The following is a 26,922-nucleotide window of genomic DNA, read 5'->3' on the forward strand; positions in this document are numbered from 1 at the left end:
AGGGAGTGAACGACCCCGCCCAGGACCCGGCCAGCTGCGGGTGCTCAATCATTTTCTCTTGAACAGTCTACTGAGCGTCCAGTCACATTAGCGAGGCCCCACCCCGCCGAGCAGGAAAGAGGCTTGACCAGATGTGGGGCACCAAGAGGGGTGAATTCCTGGCTGAGGGATCCCTGTCCCTCCACTGCACCCCACTTTAGATGGGGAGTGAAAGCCCTCTCCCGATGGGGCAGAGCCTGCTGCCCTCCCTGCAGCCCCTCCGTCTCCCTCCCAGGGTGCAGTCCCGGCCTCCGGCAGCAATGGAATGTTGTGTCGTTGGTTGCTGGGCCAACCAAGGCCTGCTTGGTGGCTGCCTCTAGGAGTACCGAGGACGCTGCCGCACCCCCCTGCATCAGGACCCTTGGGCCTCCGAGGCTAGTGCAGAACTCTGGCCTGAGGAAGGAGAGCTGGGGGCAATTGCCGGGAGATGGCAGTGCCCTGGGAGGAGTATTTCCGACTGGCCTTGCAGGAGAAACTGGCTACGTGAGTGGCGCGGAGTGGCAGGGAGGGCTGGAAGGAGGGCAGGAGCGGGTGGGATGGCCCAGCCCTTCCCCCTTGGCCCCCAGGGTCCTCACTTCCTCAGGCAGTTTGTGGTGGGGGATTATTGCCCCCACTTCCCAGAGGAAGAAACTGGGCCTCAGAAAGACATGGCGATTTCCCCAAGGTCTCAGGGCTAGTGAGGGCAGAGCTGGGTCGATAGCCCGGGTCTCTACTCTCGTCCTGATCCCCACCCCAGCTGACATCGAGCAGCGCTGAAATCGTTTGAACCAAGACGGGAAGCAATGATTCTGCGGACTCTTGCCCGCTCTCCCTGCGCACTCTGCCTTTTAAAGGAAGCGTGGAGGCAGCTTGTCCCGTGCCTGCTCTGTGTTCAGCAGCGTGACCGAGGGGCCCAACCTCAGTCTCAGAATCTGTATGATGGGAGGGTTTCCGCGACCAGAGCTGGGAAAGCCTTGGCGCGTGGAATGTTAGTGCTCCCCTCTGCTCCCCACACAGCCCACCCTGTGGAGCTGTGCCCAGCCCCCTCTGCCCTGGGAGCCTGACTCCAAATCCCCCCTCCTCCTGGACCCCTCCCCTCGGAGGTCTGCCGGGCCTCTCAGACATCTATCTCAGTCTCAATTCAACCACAGCAAGGAGCCGATCTCCCCCGCCCCCGACTCAGCCTTCCTTCAGGAACATCCTTCCAGCTCCTACGTTCCTCTTTGACTCCTTTCTCCTCATTGCTCCATCGGCTTTGCTCTCAAATTGAACCTGGAACCACCCCCTCCTCACCTCGTCACTGCAACCACTGATCAGAACCACACCGTCTCAATCATCCCGTAACCCCATCCCTGGTCTGCAGCTGTCCAGCCCCTCCTACTGCCGTTGCTTCCACAGCAGCCAGAGGGACCCCTCCTCTGCTCAAAACCCTCCCATGGCTCCCACTTCACCAAGAGTCGAGGCCAAGCCCTCCCTCGCCACAGCCCACCGCAGTCTGAGCCTCGCAGCTCTGATCTCAATTCCCATCTCTCCCTCCTCTCCCCTCTCCTCCAGCCACACTGGCCTCCTCACAGGGCAGCTCCTTCCACACCAAGATCCTTCCCCTGGGCCTTGGCGTTGGCTGTTCCCTCGGCCTAGAATCTGTTCCCTGCAGATAGCCACATGGCTCCCTCCTTCTTCCCCTTCAGGTCTCTGCTGCAGTGTCATCTCCTCAGAGGGGCTTTTTGACTTCCCTCCTGAAAGATTCCCCTCGGTCTGCTTAATTTTCCAGCTTGGCGCATACTCGTCCTGGCATTAGTTATTATTATTGTTAGCCTTGTTTTCTGCGGCCCCAGCGGAAGGCCGGCTCCCGGAGGGCAGGGGTTTTGTCCGTCTTGCCCACAGCCACACCCCCAGGGCCTGGAATGGCGCCTGGCACAGAGGAGGTGCTCAGCTGAATGAAGACGTCCACAGCCAGCAGGCGGCTAACGGGGGCGTCTCAGGCACTAGTGGGGGGGTCTGGGGCCTGACTCTCACCTCCTTCACCACCACCTCCTGGACAGATCCCCCGAACAGAATGTGGACCACCTCCCGACAGTGCTCCATCTCCTGGAGAAGAGGCGAGAGCTGGCGGAGGCAGACCAGGGCCTGCAGGCCCAGAAGCAGGTGAGCCTCCACTACTGTCTCTGAGACTTTGGGGACTTCAGACAAAAAGTGGTGGCGAGCAGAGGGATGGGAAGGGGTGGAGCTAGCTTATTAGCTATAAGTTCTGAGACGCGCCATTTCACCACTCTGAGCCTTGGTTTCCTCATCTGTCGAATGGGATCAAATGAGATCAGTGGTTGATGCAAATAAGTGTGCATTGGGCACCTGCTGTGAGAAGGGCGCTGCACTGGGATCTAGAAGCCTCACCATGGTGCCTGCCCTCGTGGGGCTCAGAGTCTAGAGAAGCAGAGACAAGTGTCCAGAGACAAGGGACTGCTGTGAGGGGGAAGCACCGAGAGGGACTGTGGGAGCCAGAGGAAGCCCCTATCTCCACATGAGGGTGGTCAAGGAGGGCTTCCTGGAGGAAGTGATGTCTTAGGGATTGCTGAAGGGCAAGTTGACTTATCCAGCAAAGGGGGATGGGGTGAGGGGGCAGAAACGGGCAGAGGGAACAGCATGTACACAGACTGGGAGGCAGGGACTAAACACAGGTAGTCGAGTGGCTGGAAGATAGTGTCAGAGGAGAGAGGGCAAGATGAGGCCTGAAGGAAGGGCAGGGACGCCAACGTGCAAGGGCTGCAAGAGGGCCCCGGGGCTTCATCACCGTGCTGGGAGCCACCGGTGGGTCTGAGCGGGGGTCAGAAACAGGATCAGGGACAACGGATGAGAGAGGTTAAGTGTGAACCTGACAGTGTTGGATGACTCGGACCCCCAAACACACACACCCCCCCACGCTTCACCCCCCATCCCCACCCCAGGCGTTCCAGACCACCATGGCAGCCCTGAGACAGCGCTGGGAACAGCTGGAACAGAAGGAGCGGGAGCTCAAAGGGGCCTTTGTCCGCTTTGACAAGCTTCTGCAGGTGGGTGGACACTGCTGTGGGAGGCGGGTCTCAAGGGTGGAAAAAACACCATCCTATGGGGCAGCCGCGTCGCAGAAATTTAAAAAGCGGGCTTACTAACACGAAGGGGAGCGTGGGAAATACACACACTGCCTCAAGCATTCGAGTTCTTTACAAGCGTAGTGGAGGAGTGAGGGATCCAAATCGGAGATCCTGAGGGAATGGGGCCCGCGGGCCACCAGTTTGCTACCCTTGGCCAGCGTGCGCGTGTCGGGCGGGGCGGACGGCCAGCTCCGCGGGCTCCCGCGTGCTGAGGGTCGTCGCCCACTCTCCGCGTCCACGCCGCAGGAGTCCGAGGCCCGGCGCGGCCGCGCGCAGCGGAGGGCGGCGGAGGAGCGGCGCCGCGCGGGCCGCCAGGAGGCCGAGGCGCTGCGGCTGCGGACCCAGCTGCGGGAGCTGCAGGAGGAGCGCGCGCGGCTGCAGCGGCGTCTGGAGCGCCTGGAGCCCTGCGCGCGCCTGCTGGGGCGGGTGCTGGAGCAGCTGCCCGAGGTGAGCGCTCTGCAGGGGGCGTGGGGGCTCAGCGCCACCGTGCAGCGCCGGGCGGCCTCAGGGACGGCTTTGGAACCGTGCATCACTGGAACGCTGACTGGATGCCGGGAATCATCAATTGTTGAGCGCTAACTGTATGCCAGGGTCGCGCTTTGTTCTTGAATTCTCCTCACGGCCCAGTGAAGTGGGTCCTGTTATACTCTCAACTCCATTTTACAGATGGGGAAACTGAGGCTTAGAAAGTTATCTCTTGCTCAAGGACACAGTCAGGAAGCGGGGGACGGAGATCCGGGCACTCGATAAATATTAGTTGAATAAAACAATGAATTAATATTAATCGCGGGCAGGGAAGCTTAGCTAGGCTTGATGATGGAGGTAGGGAGGGCCGGGAGGAATCCCCGCTTGTGGGGCACGGACTGTGGGACGCTCAGATTTCAGAGTTGGGCTAACTGAGCGGGCGCTGGAGAGGCGTGGGCGGCCCAGGAGGCTGCAGGCCCGGGCGAGTCCCCTTCGCGACCCCACCCCAGTTCCAGGAGGTCCCCGAGCTGGTGGCGCGCTTCGGCGGCCTGGCCGACGTGCAGGCGGCGCTGAGGCTCACGGCGCGCCAGCGGCTCGCGGAGCTGGAGGAGGCGCGCGCGCGGCTGCAGCGGCTGCGGGACGCCGGGCAGGACGAGCTGCTCCGGCAGGGCCAGCGGCGAGCGCAGCTGCTGGAGCGCCTGGAGGCGGCGCGGGAGCGCACGCGGCACTGGGTACGGCCGGCGGGAGCGAGGGAGGCACGGGGGGAGGCAGGGAGGGCGGCGCCTGGCTCCCGGCCTCCCACCGCCGGGGACGGGTGCCCAGGTTGCCGATGGGCAATACTTAGCCCAGAGGGCAGCTGCACTAATGGGGAGATTCCAGGCGTCAGAAAGCACTTCAGGGCCCAGGAGGCCTGTCCTACGGAACCTGAAAACCGGCTCCCGGACGCCTTTCCCTGAGAGCGCCCTTGGGCATCCGACTGGCGGAAGTGGACGGGAATGAGGCCCGGGCCATCAGCCCTCTGCCGGCCAGCTCGCACCTTCACCGGGAAGGGGGCGGGCTGTTCCGCAGGAATCCAAGTGGGTTCAGATCCAGAACACGGCAGCTGAGAAGACCCTGCTTCTGGGACGCAGTAGGATGTCAGCGCTCAACCTGTTCCAGCTGGTGTGCCAGCATCAGAGGCAGCCGGCCGCCCTGAACATCGAGGACACAGAGGGGCAGCTGGAGCAGGTGAGGGCCTTGTCCCTATGTCACCTCCAGCCCCCAAACCTTCGGAAACATCTCGGTGCCTGAAATCCCGGCTTCTCTGGGTTAAGCGTGAGCCCTGTGCTCAGAGCCCGTGCTCCTGGCTCGCCTCCCACCTGGCAGTCCTGGGTTGGCCTTGGCCCTGACGGTCATCTGCTCTGCGGCCAGGAGGGAGTGGTACCCTCTGGGAGGCTCAGCCCTCCGACGTGTGCAAGAGGGCCGTGGTGCACACTGACACACGCGGACCTTTATGCCAAGTCCTTCCCTTCTTCCAGGATCAAACAGCACTAACTAGTGACACTGATGAGAAACCAGGGGGTTGAGACTCACTTTAATCAATCCCTGAGCCTCTGGCTCCTGCAGGGACAGGCCTCGGCTTCCCCAAGGAGGGTGAGGGTGGGGTGGAGCAGCGGTCTGTCTTTCTGCACAAGGTGCCGCCAATGTCACTGGGGACCAAGGGCACGCGGTTTTCTATTCATCCAGCTTTGCAGGGTGTAGAACACGTGACCTGGGTTCACAGTGGAGGGAGGGGTCCTGACTTGGGACATTTCTGTTATGTTTCCAGCAGGTGCCCAAAGCATGGCCCCTCCGAGAAGGGGAGCAAACACAAAGGGAGGCGCCCCAGCTTGCCCCTGTCCCCATCCCACTCCTGTCCCGGGCCCGATGTCCAGGATGTCAACCAAACGCCAGGCCCGGAGTCCCCGCAGCCCCCTCTGTGCCTCATCCTGAGCCGGGTGATTGGTGTAACCAGTTCGCCAGGGCTGGCCTGGCACACGAGGACACTGGGAGGGACAGAGGCTCAGCACAAAGTAACAGGCAAAGGCCAGTCCCTTTTCAACCAGCCCTCTGACCCCACCAAGGAGAGGCTCACGCGGGCACCACACCCTAGTTCCCACCTGGGACTGGCCCCCGGAGGCCACAGCAGCCGGCCGGAATGCCGTCACATGCCCCGTTTTCACTGTGTTGTTACTATTTTTCCAGTTAGCCCTACTCGTGACAGGGGTAACTAATTTTTTCCGTTTTTGGTGGAGACAGAGTTTCCTTCTCAGATGTTTCTTTCAGTGACAAACGTGAAGGGAGAGCCCAGGGACAGTTTATCATCGATTCTAGTGCTAGGCAGGGGATCCATGGGCATTTGCTATGTTCCTATCAATAAATAAGTTAATTAAAACAAAATAAGGGGGCCTCGCCATGAAGATCAGAGATCGTATACCACTGAATATGACTGATCCAATTCAAAGGAAAAAAACTCGATGTAAGTGAGAATGCTGACTTCATCATAACAGTGACAGGCAGCTAGAAAACTGTGACAGTGTCTGCTAATGAAAAGCCTGGAGGCCCGGACTGTGGCTTTAGAACCTGGAACAGTTCAGGCCGGGTCCGCTGCCCAGGGACCACCGTCATTACTGTCCTCTAATAGGGTCTCCAGCCCCCACCCCAGCCTTGCAGCCTCCCAGGTGTTGGGAGGTGGGGGCTGGACAGACTCAGGGGCTGGATGTGACTCGGCCGTGTCGGGGACCCCCAGGTGAAGCTGTTCATTCTGGACCTGTCCTCTGTGCTGGCCAGCCTGCGCCAGGCCCAGCCCACAGCCTCCCAATGACCCAGGTGAGCAGTGAGGGAGGGGCCCAATGAGGACCCGGCCCTGGAGAGGTACCACATTTCCCACGGGGTGCGGGCTGCCAGGCTCGCCCCTGAGATGGGAGGGCCGTGCCAGCTCAGACTGCTGTGGGGCAGACACGAGGGGCACACAGCAAATGCTCCATAAACGTGGGCTATGAAGGGGCGCCAGCCCCGCATCTACCATGTGGCTCGGGACCAGGTCCTCCCCCAAGGGTGGTAGGGGCAGTAAACAAGTGGATGTTTGTCAAGTGCCTGGAACGGGGTCTGACGCACGGTAAACTTTAGATATGTTTGGTAAGTAAATAAATAGGACCAGCAAGAGGGTCACATGGCAGAATCCCATCCGCGGGGCACCTGCTCCCCAAAGCTCCTCCCTTATAGACAGGTGCTGGGTGATGCCTGGCCTGAGATCCAGCTGCTGGAGGCCGCCCTTGACCTTCCAGGACCCCCACGAGGGCCTGGGGCAGGTTCTGCCCTTGGGTGTGTGGTGGGGCAGCCTTAACCCTGCACAGCCGGAGGGGAGCAGCTGTGCCCTCTGACCCAGGACCCGACGTCTCCCTCTCAGGGTCGGCTCCCAGCTGCACCTGTCCTGGCAGGAAGGGGGACTGCTCAGCTTTGGGGCTCTCCCACCTCGGGCAACGGACTTGGCCTCGGAGCCTCACCCTCTCCATCTGCAGAGTGGAGACAGCAGCAGCACCCGGCTCGGGTACTCCAGGGGGAGTCACATGGGACCCGCCTGCACGCTGTCAGCTCCTCTGCCACGCTAGCTGGGGTTTAGTACCTGCGTCTGTCCCTTCCGACTCCACGAGGAGACTGCACTGTGGGTCCACCAGAAGTGCTCAATAAAGGTTTATCACATTAAAAATACATCACTGGGCCTCAGGCACCCGGGGTTCAGACCCGTGTGGCCATGACCTCTGAACTCAGAACACATGAGAGCAGCAGCAGCTGACCTGCCCACTCAGGTCTTGGCCTGCCTGGCCTTGCTGGCGAACTCCTATGCACCCTTCAACACCCTGCTCAGATGTCTCTGTCTTGGGCAGAGGCAGCTGCTGTCCCTCTGTGGCCGTCCAGCACTCCTTTCCAAGGACGGCTGCTGCAGGCAGCTCCCCCGGTGCCCGGGATAGGGCCGGCACACAGTGCTGCCCACGGAACAGGTGCTGATGTCCGCACTTGGGCCAAGCGAGGAGCCGCGGGGCTGGGTCACCCTCCTCACATCCTCTTCCGCATCTTGCCCTTCTTGGAGGGGGCGCCCCGGCCGAAGGCGGCCTGCTGCAGTTCCCGGACACGGCGCTGGTTGCGGGCGGAGAGCTGCTTGAGGCCCCCGCGCTGCAGGAAGCGCAGCTTCTGGGCTCGGCGCCGCTGCTTCAGGATCTGCTGCTTGCTCTTGAGCTCGGAGCGTACGCGGCCCGCGGGGGCACTGAAGGGGCGGGGCCGGGGTGGACCTGCCGGGACAAGGGTTCAGGGAGCTCAGTCTCTCCTCCTGGAATCTCCAGACTGCGCCCCCACCCCCTGCCGTCTGTGCTCACTGCTGTGGCCCCGGCGTCTGGCACACAGTAGGTGTTCAATAAAGCTTATGTCGTCTACTGTAGTGGGGAACACGTGGAACCACAAGCCAGGCCTGCTGGGGTTCAAATCCCAGCTGCGACCTCTTGGACCTGGGGCAAATCACTTAACTTCTCTGTGCCTCAGTTTCCCCTTAGGTGAATTATAAATAACAGCACCCACCTTCTGTGTCCTAAAGAGGCGTAAATGAGTTAATATGTGTATGGTGCTCAGAACAAGGCCCAGCGTAACCGCTAGGGTTATAAAGCATTCAACAGAGGTTTGTTAACCTTCCCTCGGCAGGAGAGAAATCAGAGAGGCCAGAGAGGGAAAGGGACTTATCCAAGGTCACACAGCAAAGCGGCAGAGGTCAGCGGCCCGGCCCCAGCCTGCTCTCCTGGGTCTGAGAGGGCACTTACCCCCGCCTGCCTGGCTCCCCACTAAGCCCTGCGCCCTCCCTGCCCACACGAGTGCCCTTTTCGGGGCTTCCAGGCAGATGGTCATTAAGGCGGGCCCAGATGTCTCCACTGGGGCTGGGCACCTGACAGGGACCCGTCACCTCCAGTGCGGACAAAGCACAGGGGAGAACAGCTGCTTTTCCCGCAGCCCACAGGCCGCCCTTCCCCCCGCCCCGGGCCCAGCTCGTCCACAGCAGCAGCCTGCTCCACCCCAGTGAAAAACAGGAGCTGAGGAGGGAGGGGGGAGGCGGGGCGCATCCACAGAGACAGACATGATGGGGAGAGAGACAAACAGTGAGAGAGACCGGGAGATTGTGTGTGTGTGGAGAGAGGAACAGAGACAATGAGAGGCAGAGGGAGAGGGAGAGAGAGAGAAAGAGAGAACAGGCTGAGAGAGGGTCAGGGACGCAGAGATGGAGAGAGAGAGAGAGGCCCGGAGGGACAGAGACCCAGGGAATGGCAGAGGGAGGGAGCGTCGGAGGAAATCACAGGCAGAAAGAGAGAGCTAGAGAGGGAGAGCCAGGCACTCCAGTCAGAGCGGGAGAAATGGCCGGAGATGGAGAGGAGAACACAGCAAGGGCACGAGGAGGCCCGAATGAGGTGGAGAGGAGCCCCAGGAGCGCGACAGAACGGGCCCCAGGCCGAGGGACGCAGATGCACAGGGCCACGGAAGAGGCAGGGACTAGCCCTGCATGGTTGGGGGAGACAAGCAGGAGCTAAGGGCCCCCAAGAGAGCCCTAGACACGGTCCCAAGCTCCCCTCTCCCCAGGGGAGGCCCCTGGTGGGGGCTGGCAGGCAGCTGGGTGACCCAGGGCCAGGCACTGGCCTCATGAGACACTTCAGCTTGTCTTCCCGCCCCCAGGTCATGTGTGGCTAGTGTCCAGCTCAGAGCCTGTCCCCACACAGCAAGTGGGAGACTCTCCAACAGCAGGGTCACCTGTGTGTGTGTGTGTGGAGGGCAAACTCCAGTCCCCTCCCTTCAGAGCATGTCAGAGGTCGTGAGCGTCCCACCTCAGGGCGTCTCTGCCATTTGAACAGGTTCAAATCCCGCCTTAGTCTGTCACTGGCTGAGGGACCCACGTCAGATCAAAGAGGGCCACTTGCCAAGCTGCGTTTTGCGGGTGATCCTACCTTGGCCTCGGCCCCGCTTCCCACCTCTTCGCTCTGGGCCCTGCCGGTCGGGCGCCCCTTCCTCCTCCGAGTCACGATCATCGATTTTCTGTTTCTGTTTCCACTTCTGGTAGCTGAGAAGCCGCGTTAAGGAGGCTGCATGCGGCATCACGACGCGGCCTTGACACCCGTGGGCTGGGAGCGGGCCCCCACTCAGCAGATACAGGTTCCACCTCTAGGGGGTGGATGGAGAAGGTGCTCCGGCCCCCTTCCCGCCCCCACCTGTAGGAGACGGGGGAGGGCAGAAAGCGCCCGGCCCCGCCCCCTCTCTCGCCCCCACCTATAGGAGGCAGGGGGAGGGGTAGAAAGTGCTAAGCCCCGGCCACTCCCTCGTCCCCACCTATAGGAGGCAGGGGGAGGGGTAGAACGTGCTCAGCCCCGCCCACTCGCCCCCACCTATAGGAGGCAGGGGAGCGGTAGAAAGTGCTAAGCCCCGCCCACTCCCTCGTCCCCACCTATAGGAGGCAGGGGGAGGGGTAGAAAGTGCTCGGCCCCGCCCCCTGGCCACGTCACTCCGGATACAGGTCCCGCTTGTAGGAGCTGCTGATGTAGCGGCCACTCTCAGTCTTGATCTTCTTCTTGTCCTCTTGTCCCGACTGTCCCACAAACCGCTTCTTCTTCCGGTCCCTGTGGGAGAGGGAGTTGGGAGGGCTGCTGTGAAGGGAGGTGGCCTGGGGTGGCCCGCTCCCCTCAGGGCCTGTTTCCCCTGACCCTCTTCTTGGGTTGTTGGACATTCAAGGAGAGCAGCGTGCTCGTCTGGCATGCAGCAGGGGCTCAATAAAGGCCCGTTCACTGCTCCTCCTTTCCTGGCAGCCCAGGTCTCAAAGGCCGTATGGGGGCATTGGGAACTGGGGGGCCCCCGGAGAGTTCCCAGTCTCCACTCTGCCACCTCCTGGTTCTGTGACCCAGAGTCCAAATGGGCAGAATGGGGTATGAGCTCTGTCTAGAAAGACCAGCAACAAGGACAGAAGGGGTCAAGATCCCTGTCGTCTGTGATCAAATCAAGGGGACAGGAGGGAGGGGTCATTGTCCCTGCTGTGTGTGTATTGCATGGGGACAGATCAGAAGGAGTCACAGTCCCTGCTGTGTGATCACACATCATAATCATGCTGCGCGGGATCAAATGAGGGCCGGGGGTGACTTATTTCCTGCTCTAGGGGGTCAAACGGGAGTCAGGACAGACAGGGGTCACATGCCTGTTGTGTGGGCCCTGGTGGCGGAAAGGTGGCACGGAAGGGCCACATGCACTCGCTCACTCACCACTTGAGCTGCTGCCGGCCCCTGGTCAGGTTCTGGGCTTCGTCCCCCATCAGGTCCAGGACAGCGCTGGCCGCCTGCTGCTCAAAGGCCCCCCGGTCGCCACTGACGCTCAGGCTGCAGAGAGAGGTGGGGAGACAGCTCGGGGTTGGAGGGGCCCTCAGGCCCCGCCTGCCCACCCCAGGACCCACCGGCCACTCACCCCCGCTCGCTGTCAAAGTCCTTGGGCCGGTAGGGGACGTAGAATGCCTGGTCCCGCTGCCGGGCCTCCTCCCTCCGCCTCTTGGCCCCTCGGGCAGGGTCAGCAGCCGACTGCTGCCGCTTCCGGCCCACGACCTCTGTGAAGACATCCTGGCAGACCAAGGCCAGTGTCACACCTGCAGCCCCTGGGGAGCCCACCTGGCCACCCTACCCACCCGTCCAGCTGGAGTTGAGGGCCAGGGGCTTCTGGGGCTTTAAAAGCTTGCTGGTGCCACTTAGACCCTCCGTCTCCTCGTCTGCACAAGCAGCACAGTCCCTGCCTCAAGCACCAGCAGAGGCAGGCCAGTGGGGAGGGGCTGGGGTGCTGACCAAGATGAGACCCCCGTTCCAGTCCCAGCTTGGTCTCCAAGGCTGTGTGACTAAGGCAGGGCCCTGCCCCTCTCCTTGCTCTATACAACATGACCTAGTCCAGGGGTTCTCACCCATATTTTCTGGCTACTGAACCTTCTGTCCACATTAAATGTAAGAGGGACATACTGGTGGACAAGCAGGCCCGGGACCCCACCCTCCAGCTGAATGGGACACCCCTGTGGTCCCCTAGCCCTGTCTTCCAACACAAAGGCCCAGTGCCTGACGCTGCCTGGTTTGTGCCCTCACTGCCACCAACAGTCCCTGCTCTGCCCCTTTCCGTGTGACCCGGACCTCAGGCTGAGACTGATGGTGATGACGATGACAATGACACAGTCACCTCTGGGAATCCTTCCCGTGCTGCCCTGGACCTGCTCAGCGGGCCCGGGAGCAGGTACCACAGTCACTCGCTGCAGTGCCCTAGTCCACTGTGCTCCCAACACAAACTCTCCTGAATCCACGTGGTGGCAGCAGCCGACCTGAGCCGGCGAGAGGCTGTCTGGTTTGCACCTGTGCCCTCAGTGTGGGGACTGACATCTGTGGAACCCCTGATGTATCTGATGGCGGTGACAGACAGGACCCTGCAGGGGTTTGACGTTCCACCCAGTGGACACACCCTGAAGACTCAGATTCCTGAAACCCACGGCTGCCATGGTCAGAGGCGAGGGCTAGAGGACGAGGACACGACCCCATTCTGCAGACGGAGGCTAAGGCACTGATTCCCACAAGCGTCCGAGGGGACTAGAGTCACCACACCCACCCCAGTGACTGCTCCGAGCCCTCGGGACAGCCCCGTGGCCTGCTGGGACTCAACGCACCCCGCCGCACCCCCACCACAGGCCCAGACTCCAGGGTCGGGGCGGGGCCTGTACCTCCACGCTGTCTCCTGCCTCTGCCTCCTCCTCCTCCTTAGGCGGCTCGCCCTGTGGTGGCGGGCAGCTTGAGGCTGCGCTGGCCAGGCTTTCCCGCCGCTCCTGCCGCCCCTGCTGGAAGCGGGCGATGGCCTTGCAGTCCTTCTGCCGCTTGGCACGCATCACCTGGCTGCTCAGGTCCCGGCTAGAGGCGTTGATCTCAAAGATGGTCTGTGGAGGCGACACCCCACTCCTTCACCACTAGCCTCCTCCTCCCAAGCTCCACCCTCGCCAGCTTGATGCACTCTCTATGGCATTCCTCCCCAGGTCCTTTCTTTTCTCTTTTTTTTTTTTGGTGAGGAAGATTGGCCCTGAGCTAACATCTGTTGCCAATCTTCATGTTTTTTCTTTTTTTCCCCATAAATGGAGGGAAATGGCAGCCACATGGGGGACCTCCAGGGCCCAGCAGGGATGGTTCAGGACAAGGGCATCTCTAGAGACGTGGAATAACCAGAGCTAAAGATCAGGAAGTGCAAGCTAAGGTGAAGACCCCCGCTGGGGCCGGCTGGGGTGATGAGCTGGATCCGAGTCTTGGCACCATGGTGGCCACCATGTGACCCCAGGCCAGGGACTGCCCATTACCCGGCCCTCACTCACCGCCCGTGCACGGTAGCTCTTGATGCTGTCTACCAGCCTCAGCCGCTGCAGCTCCTTCTCTTCGAAGCGCGAGCCTGGTGGGGAGGGAGGCGTGAGGCCAGGGGTTGGTCCTGCACAGCCCGGCCCCCCCGGTCCCCCCCGCCCCCCCCAGCCCCGCGCAGGGACTCACTGAAGAGGGGGTGCAGGCCCAGCCCCGCGAGGTCCAGCTCCTTGGCCCTCTTGATCGACTCCGGCGAGGGCGCCGGCCGCGAGCGCACGTACTGCTGCTGGGCGTTGTCGGCCACGCGGCCTAGGCCCCGCAGCTCCAGCGATGCCTCCAGGGTGTTCCGCAGGCTGCAGTCTTCGTCGTCCACCACGCTCTGTGGCACCCGGCCCAGCACGCCATCCCCACCGACTGCACCTGCCACCCGACCCAGAGCCTGGTCAGAGGCCTTCGGCCTGGCCCAGCTGCCCCCCGCCCCACCTCCCCCAGCCCCACTCTGGCCCTTGAATCATGAAATGATCCCCACAAAGGAAACCATCCCGACGGAGCAGCTCTACAGCAGCGCCTGCATGCGTCAGAGCGAGGTCAGACATTACCGCCCGCGGGCTGCTTTCGTAAACAGAGTTTCATGGGAGCACAGCCTGTCTGTGCATTTTTGTGCTGTCTATGGCTAATTCTGCAGCAGGGGAGAGGGCGGAGGAGCCACCTGGATCACATGACCGGCAGGGCCCAGACACGCACTGTCCAGCTCTCCTGGGACCACTGACCCCACAGCACAGAAGAGAAGGTTGCGGCTCCCAAGACGTCCAGTGACCTCCCGGGGCTGCGCAATGTGTCGGGGCAGAGGGTTCAACCCAGTCAGACCAAATAATGATAACGGTGACACTAATGCCGGTACTAAGCAACAGCCACAGGAACAGCAGGCAGCGCCAATCACTGAGACCTCCTCGCGCCCAGCCCTGGGCCTGTTCTTCTCCTTTGTTTGCTATGTCTTAACTTTTCATTTTGGAAGGCCCACGAGAGCAGAAGGAAAACAGAAAGAACTTCTGTGCAGCCATCACCCCCCTTCAATCACTGACATTTCACAACCCTGCAAGGAAGGCGCCGCCAAGCCTGTCCTGGAGACGAGGGGCTGAGGGACTGGCCCAGGGGCGCACAGCGAGGGGAGGGCCCAAACTCAGCGCCGCCCGCGTCCAGAGCCCACCTGCCAACCCATCAGCTTAGACAAGCACAGGACAGTCTCCAGCTAAAACACGCCGCTCCCCGGTGGCCTCTGTGGGCGCTGTGTGGGGCTCCCCCCTCAGCCCCTCCAACCCAGGGCACAGCCCCGCCTGGGAGGTCTGCCTGTGGCCCAGCAGCTCGGCTGCAGAGCTCTTGGCGCGGCAGCCAGCAGGCGCGCAGTGAATGCGTGCGGGGCTGGGTGGTGCCTCCAGGCACCGTTACACCTGGCTTCCCACCTGCCACCCCGCCCCTGTGCCCAGGACAGCGCCGGCCACACAGACGGGCCCACACCTCCTCGCTCGCCCACCTCCCTGCCTGGCCCCAGGGAAGCCCTTCGGGCTCGCTCCCTCAAGCCCCTCTTCCAGGCGGCCCCACCAGGAGCCCTGTCTCACTGGGCCCCACCGCCAGTGACCCCACGCTCCCTCCTCCCCACTCGCCTCCTTCTCGTGCCCTCGCCCCAACCCCAGGCTCTTCCATGCAGCCTGCTTCTGGCTGCCTCCAGCCCCAGGTGTCTGGGCAGGGACAGCACCAGGGAGCCGCAGCCTGGCCTGGGGTGGGGGGACCTGGGGGTCAGGCGGCTGGGCCGGCCCGCTCCCCCTAGCCACCAGCTGGGGCAGCCTCACTTCAGCAATCTGGCTTGGGGCTCTGGCTGGACCTGAATCTCAGCTCCCACCTCCCGACCCCGTGACCAAGAGCCTGGGATGAGCGGCCTGGCCCATCTGCAGAGCAGCCCTGCCTAAGTCACAGATGGACGTATAGACAATGGGCGCGTAGTGGGCCACAGATGGAGGCCGTCACAGTTGCTGCTGCCCGCCCGCACAGTCCCAACCCAGGGAGGACAAAGGAGCACCCTGTGAGCATGGCCCAGCGAGCCTCAGTCTCTCTTCCTACCCTGGGCTCCCCGAAAACTCGGTCAATGTGGGGTCTCAAAGAGACGCCTGCAGTGCCTGATGGGCTGCACAGATGAGGAGCAGCCAGGTGGGGGCTGCAGTGAGCCGGGACCCACCGCTTGGTGCTGCCTTATTGGTGACCCCAGGACAGGGCAGACTCAGCACAGCCAGATCTGACAGTTTTCCACCAGACACCAGAAATCTGGATGTTTATGTGAAATCCTGAGTTTAAAATACAGGGACCTTCTCCTGGGGCCAAATCCAGCCCCACCTCCTCCCTACACCACCCAGACCACGAACTCCTCGGAGACCCCCGCACTGCCCCAGCCTCCACTCACCTGAGGGCTCCTCGTGGGGGCAGGCGAGGGTGAGGGTGCGGCCCAGGAACAGGTGAAGGTCCAGCAGGTAGGGGACCTCGTCCGGGGCCACCAAGGAGTAGGCCGTACCACTTCGGCCAGCCCGGGCCACGCGGCCTGCGGGAGGAGGAGGTTGAGCTGGAGTAAAAGCTAAGGACCCCACAGCCCAACACAAGTCCCAGTGGCCCGAGCCAAGGTTGCACCTCACTGAGCTGCTGTCCCCACCTACGAGAGGGGAAGGGACAGCGACGGCCACCAGGGCTACCTGCACAGGAGTGTGGGAGCCAACAGTGCTCGGGGCAGTGGGCAGAAGTAGAGATGAGGCACTGCTCCCCATCAGTACCAAAAGTCTTCAGCATCCCCACGTCGGGGGACTCCCCCAAAGAGATCACCAAGGATGCAAATATTCCCCACAAGGACGTCCTCGCAGTTCTGCCTGGAACAGCCCCAAGCTGGAAACACTTAAAGACTTGAGGACAGAGGACTGCTTGAATTAACCAGCTGATGACCACATGGTGGGAATTACACAGCTGAGGGAAGGGGCCAGCAAACTGTGGCCAGTGGCCAAACCCGGCCCCCTGCCTGTTTGTGTAAATAAAGTTTTATTGGCATACAACCGTGGTCCTTCATTTACATATTGTCCAACACTGCTTTCACGGTACAACGGCAGAAATTAGGAAGAGAGTGCATGGCCTCAAAGCCTAAAATATTTACTCTCTGGCCCTTCAGAGATGCAACTGCCAGCCGGTCACAGAATGGCATTTAATGAGGAATGAAAAACAGGCGCTGAGACAAGAAAGAGGCTCCAGGAAAGAGTGTCCAGCGTGACTGTAATTTTGTGCTGACTGAATCTACGTGTCACGTCACCTTTCGGCTTCTTTCTGCATCTTACGAAAACAAAGTGTCACCACACTGGAAGCTTCACTTGGGGTCCTCTGATTTATGCTGTTGGTCACAGAGCGCACGAGAAATCCCCTTTGGGGGTTCTGGGGACCCCTGAAGGAATGCGCAGAGCAGTGGGAACCAGGACAGAGCTGGCAGCAACCAAGATGGAGACAAGCTCCCAGAGGCGCGGCTGGAGACCCTGAAGGAGGCCTCCCACGCACCCCGACTAAAGGTGAACCCCTTCTCCCGGGCCAGCACGGGTGGCCCGAACTGACTCATTCAACTCACTCAATCATGCGTGGAACAACTAAAGGGACTGTTCACCGGGTTCCCCTCTCACACACATTTAACGTGCGTGTAGTTATAAACGCGGTACGCATGCTCATGAGATAAAATACGGCAAACAAAGTAGAACGGTGGGTGCAGGGGCTGGGGGGTGGGGAAGGGGGAGCTAGCGTTTAGTGAGGACAGAGTTTCCGTTTGGGACGATGAACCAGTCCTCGAGGTGGATGGTGGTGATGGCTGCCCAAGGAGGTGAATGTACTTCATGCCACCGAACTTAAACCCAAACGTGGTTAGAACGGTAATTGTACGTTACCTACATTTTACTACAATTTGAAAGAAGAAGGCAGCAGTGACAAAGGACACACCAAAAGGGCAGCCTTGTCCTCACAGAAACGAGGGACGGGGTGAGGTCGGCTTTGAGAGGAGATCATCTGGGGTCCACCCCCAGCCACCCCACTCTATGCCGCCTGGCCAGCCATTACCCTCCCTGGCCTCGGTTTCCTCATCTGTAAAATGGAGCTGACGCTCTTGGTACCCACTACACAGGGCTGGTGTGAAGACAGAGCGGCCACAGTAAAAGGCTGGGCCTGCGGGGGGCGCTGGGGAGGGTCGGGTGCCACCGCGGCACCAGTGAGGGCTGCGGACTCACTGCCTTCCAGGTGCTTTGCTCCTGTTTCCGACTTCCTACCCTGTGCGTGTTGAGGGGTCGGGGGTGGTTGAAGGGTGGGAAGGTCCCAGGGGGGGAGCTAAAAAGACAGCCTCAGGGGAGGAGGGCGGAGGGGGCTGAGGGGCCGGGTTATCAAGCAGCACGACAGGAGAGAGAGAAGCCCAGGACAGAAGGCGGGAGAAGCGCCCCCTTAGAGCCGTGGGGCCGCCCGCTGGAACCATGCCTGGCTGTGCCCCCCAGGATGCTGATTTTCCGGTCCCTTCCGTGGGCCTCGCTTCTGCCCCTGCAGCGGCAGGAGTCGGGGCCATGCCCTCACCTCCCACCAGGGCCCGCGCCCCTGCCAGGCCCGTCCAGCCCCGGCTCCTCACCCACGCGGTGCAGGAAGAGCTTGCCCTTGGCGGGGAAGCTGTAGTTGATGACGTTGTCCAGCAGCGGGATGTCCAGGCCCCGGGCCGCCAGGTCGGTCACGATGAGGGCAGAGCACTTGCCGTGCGTGAACTTGGCCAGGTTGATCTTGCGGGCTGTCTGGTCCAGGGCGGAGTAGATGTGGGCACAGCTCACCCGCTGGGTCGTCAGCAGCTGCTCGGAGTGAGGACAGGAGGGGAGAGGTGAGGCGGGGACTTGCAGGAGAGACGAGAGGAGGCCGGCCACGGCAGCCGCTGCCATGACACAGTGGTCAGACCATGGGGTCGTGGTTTGAATCCCAGCTCTGCTGGGTGACCCCAGTTCGGAATCTTCATCAGTACAAATGGGTTATTTATCACCTGTCACCTCTCCGCAGGGCTGAGTATCAAAGGAGATGACATGGACAGAAGTCTCCTTAGGGAGGTTCTAAGTGTCACCACAGGACCCAGTGTCACTAACCAGCTGTGTGACCTTGGGCAAATGACCTAAGCTCTCTATGCCTTCACTGTCTTCACCTGTAGAACGCGGAGAATGATGGTTCATTCTTTGTGCTCCATTATGAGGATTAAATGCGTTAACACTTCTACGGTGCTGAGGACAGGGCCCAGCACGTAGGCAGCACCGTGAAAGCGTTAACTGCTCTTTAAAAATTAAACCACCTTGGTTTCATTCGTCAGTGAGCCCAGCAGCTGCACGGAGGAAGCACGGTTAACTGTGTGTCAAGTGAGTGAAACCCAGTGAACTGCGTCCTCAGATAACAGCCCCAGGTGCGGCTGACCAGGGGCGGCCCCGGCTGGAAGGGGCCCGCAGCCTTGGGCCCGGGCTCCCCCGAAGGTCACGGGTAGAGCCATGTGGAAAAGCTCATCAGGCCACTCCCGTGAGAGAAGGGCCCTGACGCAGCTCACGGCACGCAGGGTACCCTCACCCTAACGAGAGAAATTCGAGGAGCCCCGAGAATCCAGGGAAAGAGGGCAGGCGGCAGGGACAGACCTTCCGGTAACCTGGACGGGGGAATCGTAGATGCATCACGACTGGCTGTGAGCTGACGGCTGCATTCTGGGAGCTCGTTATGCTATTTCTGACTTTAGACACAAATTGAGTGTTTGAAACTTTTTATAATGAAAAGTTTAAAGCAATAAACAAGGACGGGGCCCTGGTTGCGCCCGTGTCCCGCGCTGGCGCTGCCCCCTGGTGCCCACACGCGGAACTGCAGCCCACGCCAGGTGGAGGCGACGAGCGTCCCCAGGAGGGACGGTCCTGCTTTTCCCACCCGCTGGTGGCTGCTCACCTCGCTGAGGTACTCGGCATGGTGCTTCGTGGCCACAAACACCACCGTCTGGTCCTGGGGCCGCACCGCGGTGCGCAGCAGGTGCAGCAGCACAGCGGCCTTGGCGTCCTCGCGCACCAGCAAGAAGGAGGTCTGCAGGGAGAGGGGTGCGGTTGGCTCCAGGGCCCCCAAGCGCCACTGGGGAAGGGCCCAGGCAGAGCCTCACCTTGAGCTGCTCGTTGAGCTTGGCGTCCACATCGAGCCGGATGAGCACGGGCTCCGTGAGGCCTGCGGTGGGCGCAGGGAGTCACTGAGAACCGAGCCACCCCCCAGTTCCCCAGGCCCTGATCTGAGTCCCAGCCCCAGCCCAGGGTCACTCACCGGCCTGGGCGAACTCCACCAGCAGCTTGGGCAGCGTGGCGGAGAACAGAACTGTCTGGTGGCCCCCAGGGAGGCGGCCGATGATTTCCTGCAGCTGCTCTGCAAACCCCATCTCAAAGAGCCTGAGGGCAGAGGGCAGAGGGCAAAGAGCGGAAGGCAGGACGGGGTCAGGAGAGGGGCTCCCATTCCAGAGGGCTCCAAAGCTCAGTCATCCTTGCCCCCGCCACCCTGCCCGCCACGTGGACTGGTGTCTGCCTCACTGTTTCTTAACTCGCTCACGTTCCTGTTTAACGGCCGCTCCTGAGCAGCGATGAGCTCGAGATCCTGTGTCTGTTCTCAGTTACATTTCTCGCAAATTCACGTTGAAATAGACGACAGCAGCCCTCACTCTGCGCCAGGCCGGTTCTCCATGCTTTACGAACGTCAGCTGCCCCAGTCCTCACAGCACCCCATGAGGCATGGGCCATTTTATCCCCGTCTGTAGTCGAGGCCACCAAGGCCCACAGACCCTCGGGAATCTGCCTGCGTTCACAGAGCTGGGATCTGATCCCACCCCGTCGAGCTCCAGTCTGTGCTCAGCTCTGTGCTACCTTCTCTCTCTTTAAAATCGTGTAGGGTGTTTTATTATTCTTTTCAATACTCCTAAAAGTAATACGAAATAAAACTGTGGGGCTGGGGAGCCCCAGAGACTGGCGCTGCCTGTGGTGAGTGGCCCACGTTTGGGGGAAGTTTTGATCTCGGCCATGCAGGCCCCTCCTGGCCACCTCGACACAAAGGCACGGGCGTCCCTGCCGCTCACCTGTCGGCCTCGTCAAACACCACGTACTCCACACTCTGCAGCTTCAGGCTCATCTCCACGGCCACATGCACCAGGCGTCCTGGGGTAGCAATGATTCTGGAAGGGGGTGTGCAGGCTGGCTCACGCAGGGCCGGGGCCCGCAGCAGAGCCCTCCTCTCACTCCTCAGCCGTCCGAGCAGGGACTCAGAGCATCACCCCTAACCCGCACACTCACATGTCAGGATTTTCATGCAGGGCCGCAAATTGGTCTTCCATTCTAGGGAGAAGGGGGGCTGTCAGCTGGATAGACAGGTCTCCATAGTCTCTCTCCCTTCCCATAACCAAACGCCCAGGCGAGTGCCACCCCCGACCCTCGTCTTGGGGCTGGGGAAAGGCTACTGCTGAGATACTAGGCAAAGGCATTGCCCTGACAAGACACAAGTTCAAACATACAAAAGGACTTAGACAACAAAGAGGTCCTGAAGAGACGGGCTCACTCCCAGAACCCTCCTCACTCCCCCTCTCCAGAGAGCAAGAAAGCTGCCCTTGACCCACAGCCCCCCCCAGCAACAAGCCCTGGAACTGCCAGCTCCACACGAACCCAGGCGTCCTGGATCTCTGTCCTCATTCTTAAACCTTCTGAGCACACATCCCTAACTAGTCCTCCTCTGAAACACCCTTGGGACACCTGTAGGAGCCAGAATTCTGGGCCAGGCCTAGCCCAGAGAGGCATTTCTGACAGTCACGAGCTATAGAGCTAAATTATAACGTAGGCAACAGAGCACAGGCTGAAAAGCAAAACCCTCAGAAGTAAGAGCAACCGGGGACAGTGGCATCGGAGAGGAACAAGGAAGGGGCTGCCCCGTGAGGGAAACTGTGGGACGGGGGTGGGGCGCAGCAGGAGACGGCGTTCTAATCTCAGCTCCACTATGAAATCACTGCATGGCTCTGGGCCCATCTCTTCCTCACTTTGCCCGTCTGTGACGCAGGTGTGCTGCTGCCACTGGGCGAGGATGGAACAGGCCCACCAGCAAAAATGCACCTGCAAATCTGAGCTATTACAAACACTCCTTGGTTTTTGTACCTCCCACTTTTAACCAACCCACAGTGAGGCATGTTAAAACACACACGACTAAGCTACGCATTTAGGTGACCCTGTGCATGGCCGGCTCTGTCTGGAGCCTCAGAAGCTTTCTCTGAGCTGCAGTGCCTGGGGGGGAGTTTCTTTCCGCTTTGTACCGTGTGTCACCCTTGTTAATATTTTTGGAACGTGCAGAGAAGTTGCTGTCTTTTGTTTTTGCAGGGGAAGAGCTGCCCTAAGCTAACATCTGTGTCAATCTTCCTCCTTGTTTCCCCCTTCAAGACCCCAGTACGTAGTTGTGCATAGCTGTAAGTCCTTCCAGTTCTTCTGCATGAGCCGCTGTCACAGCTTGGCTACTGACAGTCCAGTGGCATGGTTCTGCGCCCCTGGGCTGCCAAAGTGGAGTGCGCCAAACTTAACCACTAGGCCACCGGGGCTGGCTCAGCTGCTGCTAGTGATAAGCAACACAGACTCAGTCCGTCTGGTACCCTGGAGGCACAGGGCACGTGCATGTAGCAGGGACCGCGGTGTAGGCTGAGGGGTTCTTACTTGTCTCCGCCCAGGATCAGGGCAGTCTTGAGGCCCGTGAACTTGCCCAGCTGTGGAGAGACAGAGATGGAGACATGGTGAGGGGAGACGACTCAGCCCCTCGGCCTCCCGACTGCTCCCGGCTCAGCCCGGCGGCCCTGGCCCACGCACCTCCTTGGTGAACTTCATGGTCTGCAGAGCTAGCTCTCGGGTGGGCGAGAGGACGAGGGCGCGGGCCCCGGTCTGGGCACTGTGTGTCTTGAGCCGCTCGAACATGGGGATGAGAAAGCAGGCCGTCTTGCCACTGCCCGTCCGGGCCATGGCCACCACGTCCTTGCCATCCAGGATCACAGGGATGGTCTGGAGGGAAACCAGTGGGGGAGCGGCGGGGTCAGCTCCTGCACTCAAGCTCCACGAGACCCAGAGTGGGAGGTCCCTGGGGACTGGGCGAACCAGGGCATTTCAGGGAATAGGAAGGGGACTGTTGCCCAGCCCTGATCTCATTCTTGCCAAAGCTTGTTGCACAACTCTAGGGATGAGCAGCTCACTACCCCCAACTCTTTCCACTCTTGGAACATCCTTCAGGTTAAGCCAGACTCTGCCTCCCTGTCCAGTCCTCCTCCTTGAGACCCCAGAGAAACCTCTCCCTCTTGGCTAAACGTCTGAGGACAACACTCACAGCTGGGCGATAACGGGGTGCCTGTGAGTTGGCTGGGCGGGGGTTCAGCAGTGGGCAGCCCCAGGGAGGCCAAACGGCAAAGAGGCCCAGGGTCGAGGTTTGCTTCAGCTGGGCCCAACTTCCTCTGCCTGTGGGACGGGCAAGCTGTGTGGGGCTCCAGCGATCGACGTGACGGCTGGGATGAGGGGTGGCTGTCGGGAGGGCGGTCAAGTCGTCCCCCCCCCCCGACCCCCAGAGCCCGCCTGCCCCATACCTTCCTCTGGATGGGGGTCGGCACCTTGTAGCCCTTCTTCATGACGCCTCTGAACACCGGGTAGCTCAGGCCTGCGAAAGACACGGGAGTGGCCGGGGGCCCGGGGGCCATCGCACCGCACACAGAAAACTACACAGGACCACGACCGCTCATTGACGAGTAAATAGCAAGAAAAAAGGAAAAGAGACCAAGCAAAACTGGTAGACTGAGACTTCAGAGACAAATCTGGCGACTGGGGGGTATGAACCCTCACGGACTCTGGTCTGAACACACTCTGACGCCAGCAGACACGTGGGGTCTGAACGCTAACGGGGCCTCGGAGGGGACTGGGGGACTGTGCGTTTGCTCCAGGCGCGCGTAAGGGCCTGCATCTCTTGAAGGTACGTGGGAAGCATTTAGGGATCCGGGAGGAGATGTCTGGGATTCACTTCAGAATCCTCCAGGATGATGGGGACAAGTGTGTGTGGGGCTAAAACGAGAGCAACGGTAAAACTGCCGGAGCTCATGATGGCGATGTGGAGCCTCGCTGTCCTCTGTACTTTATGCGTTTGAGATTTTCCATAAGTAAAACAAAACAAAAGCGTGTTATGTGACAAGGGCACGTGACGGGGGCCGGCATGGGTGTTGACAGATGAGGCTGTGGTGAATAAGGGGGAGGGGCCTTTGGAGACCGAATATGACTTGGGCTTGTGGAGAAGTGAGGACGGTGGGAGGCCTGGGGACAAGAAAACACACCGTCTCAGCTGCTTGTTGGTCAATCCTTCACCTTTGTGATTCAGAAGGGCAAAAGACAGGCACGTGTCGATGTTCTTATTTGTTTTTCCTTTGATATTGATGAAATTTAGCAGGTTTTTAATATATTAATTGGCTGTCTAGATTCCTTTTGTGGGTTGAGTATTCATTTTCTTCACCCCATTCTCTATCAGGGTATCTTTTTCTTATTGATTTGTAAAACTCTTTGTATATTAAGGACATTAACCCTTTGTCTGTCCTAGAGGTTGCAAAGGCACAGTGTTTACTCTAGTTTACCGTGTGTTTTCGGGATATGTGTCTAACTGAAAAAAAGTCAAGTTAAATGGTGCTCAGGTCATATTGAAGACAGCCTTCTTTTCCTTCCTAAGATTATAAAAATATTCATCTTGATATTTAAATCTTTGCTTTGGATGCTACTGATTTGTGAAGAGCAAGCAAGTTCAGCTTTATCTCCACCTGGCCAGGTGTCCCAACACCACCCAGCTCTTCCCCTTTCCCTCTGCTCCGAAGGCCACTCTGTCGTGCAGCGAGTCCCGGAACGGCTCTGCCTGGCCGGGCGCCAGCATCACTCGAGGCTCTAACTGCCCTCTCACGGTGTCAGGCCGTTCCCCACGAGAAAGCCCTGATAGGTGTGGAGACTGTCCGCTGCCTCAGTCTACCTTACACCTACCACAGTGCCAGGCCCAGAGCAGACAGCCCCAGGGTGCAGAGGGCATGATGGGTCCCTGCGGCCACTCCCCCAGTCCCTGGCCGCCTGGCGCACCTACCCATGGACTGGAAGCCTCCCGACTTCTTCTTCTTCTTATTCTGGGCTCGCACCATCTCCCGCGTGTCCGGCTCCACGTCGGAGGTGCATTCTGACGTGGGGAAGGTGGGCAGGGGTCTGCCGGGTCCTAGCTGGGAGGGAGGAAGAGACAGCGTCACTCCAGGCACAATCAGACCCCTGGGGGCAGACGGGGGGCTGTTCTGTTGCTGCTCTCCCCACTGATTCAAGCCAATGACTGTCCTGCTAGGTCACACGACTCCTCTGCTAAAGGGCTCTCCTTCGGCTGGGCCGGCCCCGGCCAGAGGGTCTGGGAGCAGGCTCTGCAGAGAGGCTGCCTGCCTTCTAACCCCGACTCGGTCACTTTCCAGCTGCGAGACCTCAGGCAGCGGACCGAGCTCCCTGAGCCTGTGCTTCCACGTCTGGAACGTGGCGGGGACAGGAGCACACGCCTCACGGGGCGTTAGCGTAAAGCTCAGAACGGTGCCCAGCACAGAGCTGGCAGTGTGACCACCACCACCACCATCCCGGCCTGTCACTCACAGCTCTTGAAATGAAGAACTCCGGAAGCCAATCGAAACATCAGCGATGTGTGAGACCAGACTCTTCCAAGCTGCCCTGCCCCCCACCCCCACCTCTGACCCATCACCCTTCCCCAGCTCCCGTCTCTCTCATGCTGGCCTCCTTGCTGCCCATCCAGGACCCACTTGTCCCAGCACAGCTCAATCCAACCCAGACACCCCCTATGGAGAGGCTTCTCAGGCTGCCACCTCCTCTCTAAATGACAGTTACAGAGAACTAATTCATAATAACACCTAAAACGTACACGGTACTTACTGTCAGCCAGGTGCTGCTCTGAGCATTCATATAAATTAACCCACTGAATGCTCACAACAACCCTGTGAAGTAGCTACTATTATTTAGTCCATTTTACAGAGAAGGAAACTGAGGCACAGAGAGCTGCAGTGACTTGCCCAAAGTCACACAGCCTGTAAGTGGGGGATCAGGGATTTGAGCCCTGGCTTCAGAGTCTATGTTCTTTCCATTGTGACCTCTATGGCCCACTATAGCCATCTAGGCCAGAGCTGCAGCCTGTCTAGCACAGTCCGTGAGCTAAGAATCGTTCTCACATTTTAAAGACTGTAAAAATTCAAACGCAAAAGATAGTGTGACTTTCTGTGGCCCCACAAAGCCTAAAATGTTTACATCTTTACAGGAAAAGTTTGCCGAGCCCTGCTCTAGACACATGAAAACAGGGCCTGGAACACACTGGTGCCCCCAGCAATATTTACTCAGTGGGTAGAATGTAAGAACACTGTCACTGACCCCTTTCAACAGTCTTTGAGGCACATATACTCACCTGCCTTCTACACATGTGGAAACTTCTGCCTTCTACCAATGTGGCACAGGGAGGTTAAGCAACTTCTCCAATGTCCCAAAGCCAGTACAAGGTTGGGCCAGATCTGAACACCGGGCTGCGCCAGGGCAAAGCCCCTGGCCTGAGCCACATAGGTGGGCTCCTCTGGCACTTACCGCCTCTGCCCGCCTGTGCTGTTCATTACCTTTAGCAGTTTCTCCACGTGGACAGAGCACTCACTCTGTGCCAGGCACCCCGGGCGCAGGGCTATGGGCAACAGCGGCTCTTTGGCCCTTTGCGTCATTTGCATACAGTTGGCACTCAGCAATGGAAACAGCACAGGCCCTGGGACCAGACAGCCCGGGGTTTGAATCCTGGCTGCCCCCCTCACAAGCCGTGAGGTCTGGTCAAGTTCCGGTGCCCCTTCAGGCCTGTTTCCTCCCCTAGAAAAGGGGGACGACAGGACTGCGCTCACAGGGCGGGCGCGAGGATTAAAGACAAGCCCTGTAAAGCTCTCAGCGCAGAGCCTGGCGCGTAGGAGGCGGTCGACAAATCCGAGTTTAATTTACGTATGATCACTTCCCCAGAGGTTTGGGGGCATCACTGTCTCAAGCCACCGGGTCTGGTCTCCCCTTCATTCAACCTCCCAAGAACCCCCCAAACTCTCCAAGCCCGCTCTGCAGCGCCCGCACTTTTCATTGGACGAGCGGACACTCGGGCCCGCCCCCTGGCCGGAGGCGGCCAATGAGCGGCGCGCGAGCGCAGCCGGCAGGAAGGGCCAGGCCCGGCCCGGGAAGCGCAGGCTCGGCCGCCGGCCCCGGCCGCCACGGGCCCCGAGACACGTGCTCGGGCCGGCGGGCCTGCCCCCGAGCCCGGCCGCCCCTCTCCCGCCCTCGGCCGCGCTCGCTTCCCAGCGGGGACCTGAGGCCGCGGGGCGCTGCGCGGAGGCGGCTCGGGCTCCAGCGCGCGCCCCGGCCCCGCGCTCCCACCTTCTGGGCCCGCGCGTCATCCTCCGCCTGGATCTCAAACTCGCCGTCCTCCGAGTCGCTGCTGCGGGCCTGGGGGGCCGCGCCCCGGCGCTTGCGGAGCCCCTTCTTCTTCCGCCGCTGGGCCATGGCCGCGCGGGACCGAGGGCCGGCCGCCGGGTGCGTGCCTGCCGCCATGCGGGCCGGGCGCAGGCTCTGGGAGGGGCGGGGCCTGCGGGGCGAGCCCACGGCGGCAGGGGGGCGTCCACGCGGCCCCGGCTGCGCCCCCCGCCGCTGCAGCCCCGGAGGCGTGGCGCACGCTCACTCACGCGCACTCACTCTCCCCCGACTGGCGCGAGACGCCCCGCTCCGAGGCTTTGGGGGACCCCGGGGCTTCCGGAACGG

General features: G+C 60.6%; 2 protein-coding genes across 3 annotated transcripts; one reads left to right on the plus strand and one right to left on the minus strand.

Annotated features, from left to right (window-relative positions):
- The first annotated feature begins 319 nt into the window (after positions 1 to 319).
- On the plus strand, positions 320 to 7,333 carry CFAP73 (cilia and flagella associated protein 73). Of its 2 annotated transcripts, XM_070516123.1 has the most exons (8): positions 320 to 522; positions 2,061 to 2,163; positions 2,961 to 3,065; positions 3,393 to 3,593; positions 4,121 to 4,342; positions 4,680 to 4,838; positions 6,379 to 6,458; positions 7,039 to 7,333. In XM_070516123.1, the coding sequence occupies exons 1-7, from the start codon at positions 467 to 469 to the stop codon at positions 6,451 to 6,453; spliced, it is 921 nt and encodes a 306-aa protein (XP_070372224.1). In that variant the 5' UTR covers positions 320 to 466; the 3' UTR covers positions 6,454 to 6,458; positions 7,039 to 7,333. The 2 variants fall into 2 exon arrangements, with proteins under 2 accessions (XP_070372224.1, XP_070372223.1); XM_070516122.1 differs by lacking the exons at positions 6,379 to 6,458; positions 7,039 to 7,333 and adding an exon at positions 5,419 to 5,838.
- Positions 7,308 to 26,808, minus strand: DDX54 (DEAD-box helicase 54). The gene is made up of 20 exons (XM_044775826.2): positions 26,542 to 26,808; positions 24,200 to 24,329; positions 22,680 to 22,750; positions 21,919 to 22,107; positions 21,769 to 21,818; positions 20,374 to 20,415; positions 20,160 to 20,255; positions 19,361 to 19,482; positions 19,206 to 19,267; positions 19,001 to 19,132; positions 17,676 to 17,886; positions 15,453 to 15,587; positions 13,190 to 13,420; positions 13,021 to 13,094; positions 12,385 to 12,594; positions 11,106 to 11,254; positions 10,907 to 11,020; positions 10,169 to 10,273; positions 9,608 to 9,720; positions 7,308 to 7,918 (listed from the first exon to the last, which is right to left on the minus strand). The coding sequence occupies exons 1-20, from the start codon at positions 26,713 to 26,715 to the stop codon at positions 7,686 to 7,688; spliced, it is 2,643 nt and encodes an 880-aa protein (XP_044631761.2). The 5' UTR covers positions 26,716 to 26,808; the 3' UTR covers positions 7,308 to 7,685.
- Between the last annotated feature and the right edge of the window lie 114 nt (positions 26,809 to 26,922).

Source organism: Equus asinus, chromosome 8, assembly GCF_041296235.1.
Source record: "Equus asinus isolate D_3611 breed Donkey chromosome 8, EquAss-T2T_v2, whole genome shotgun sequence".
Lineage (NCBI taxonomy): Eukaryota > Metazoa > Chordata > Mammalia > Perissodactyla > Equidae > Equus > Equus asinus.

Bases quoted from the DNA above. Each gene is read 5' to 3' on its own strand.
- DDX54 (XM_044775826.2), bottom strand. From the start codon at position 26,715: ATGGCGGCAGGCACGCACCCGGCGGCCGGCCCTCGGTCCCGCGCGGCC. The intron at 15,588-17,675 runs GTGAGGAGCCGG...CTCCTCCCGCAG, and splicing joins GCTCTTCCTGCACCGCGTGG to GCCGCGTGGCCCGGGCTGGC. The intron at 9,721-10,168 runs GTATCCGGAGTG...GCGGCTTCTCAG, and splicing joins AGCTCCTACAAGCGGGACCT to CTACCAGAAGTGGAAACAGA.
- CFAP73 (XM_070516122.1), top strand. From the start codon at position 467: ATGGCAGTGCCCTGGGAGGAGTATTTCCGACTGGCCTTGCAGGAGAAA. The intron at 3,594-4,120 runs GTGAGCGCTCTG...ACCCCACCCCAG, and splicing joins TGCTGGAGCAGCTGCCCGAG to TTCCAGGAGGTCCCCGAGCT. The intron at 4,343-4,679 runs GTACGGCCGGCG...GCTGTTCCGCAG, and splicing joins GGGAGCGCACGCGGCACTGG to GAATCCAAGTGGGTTCAGAT.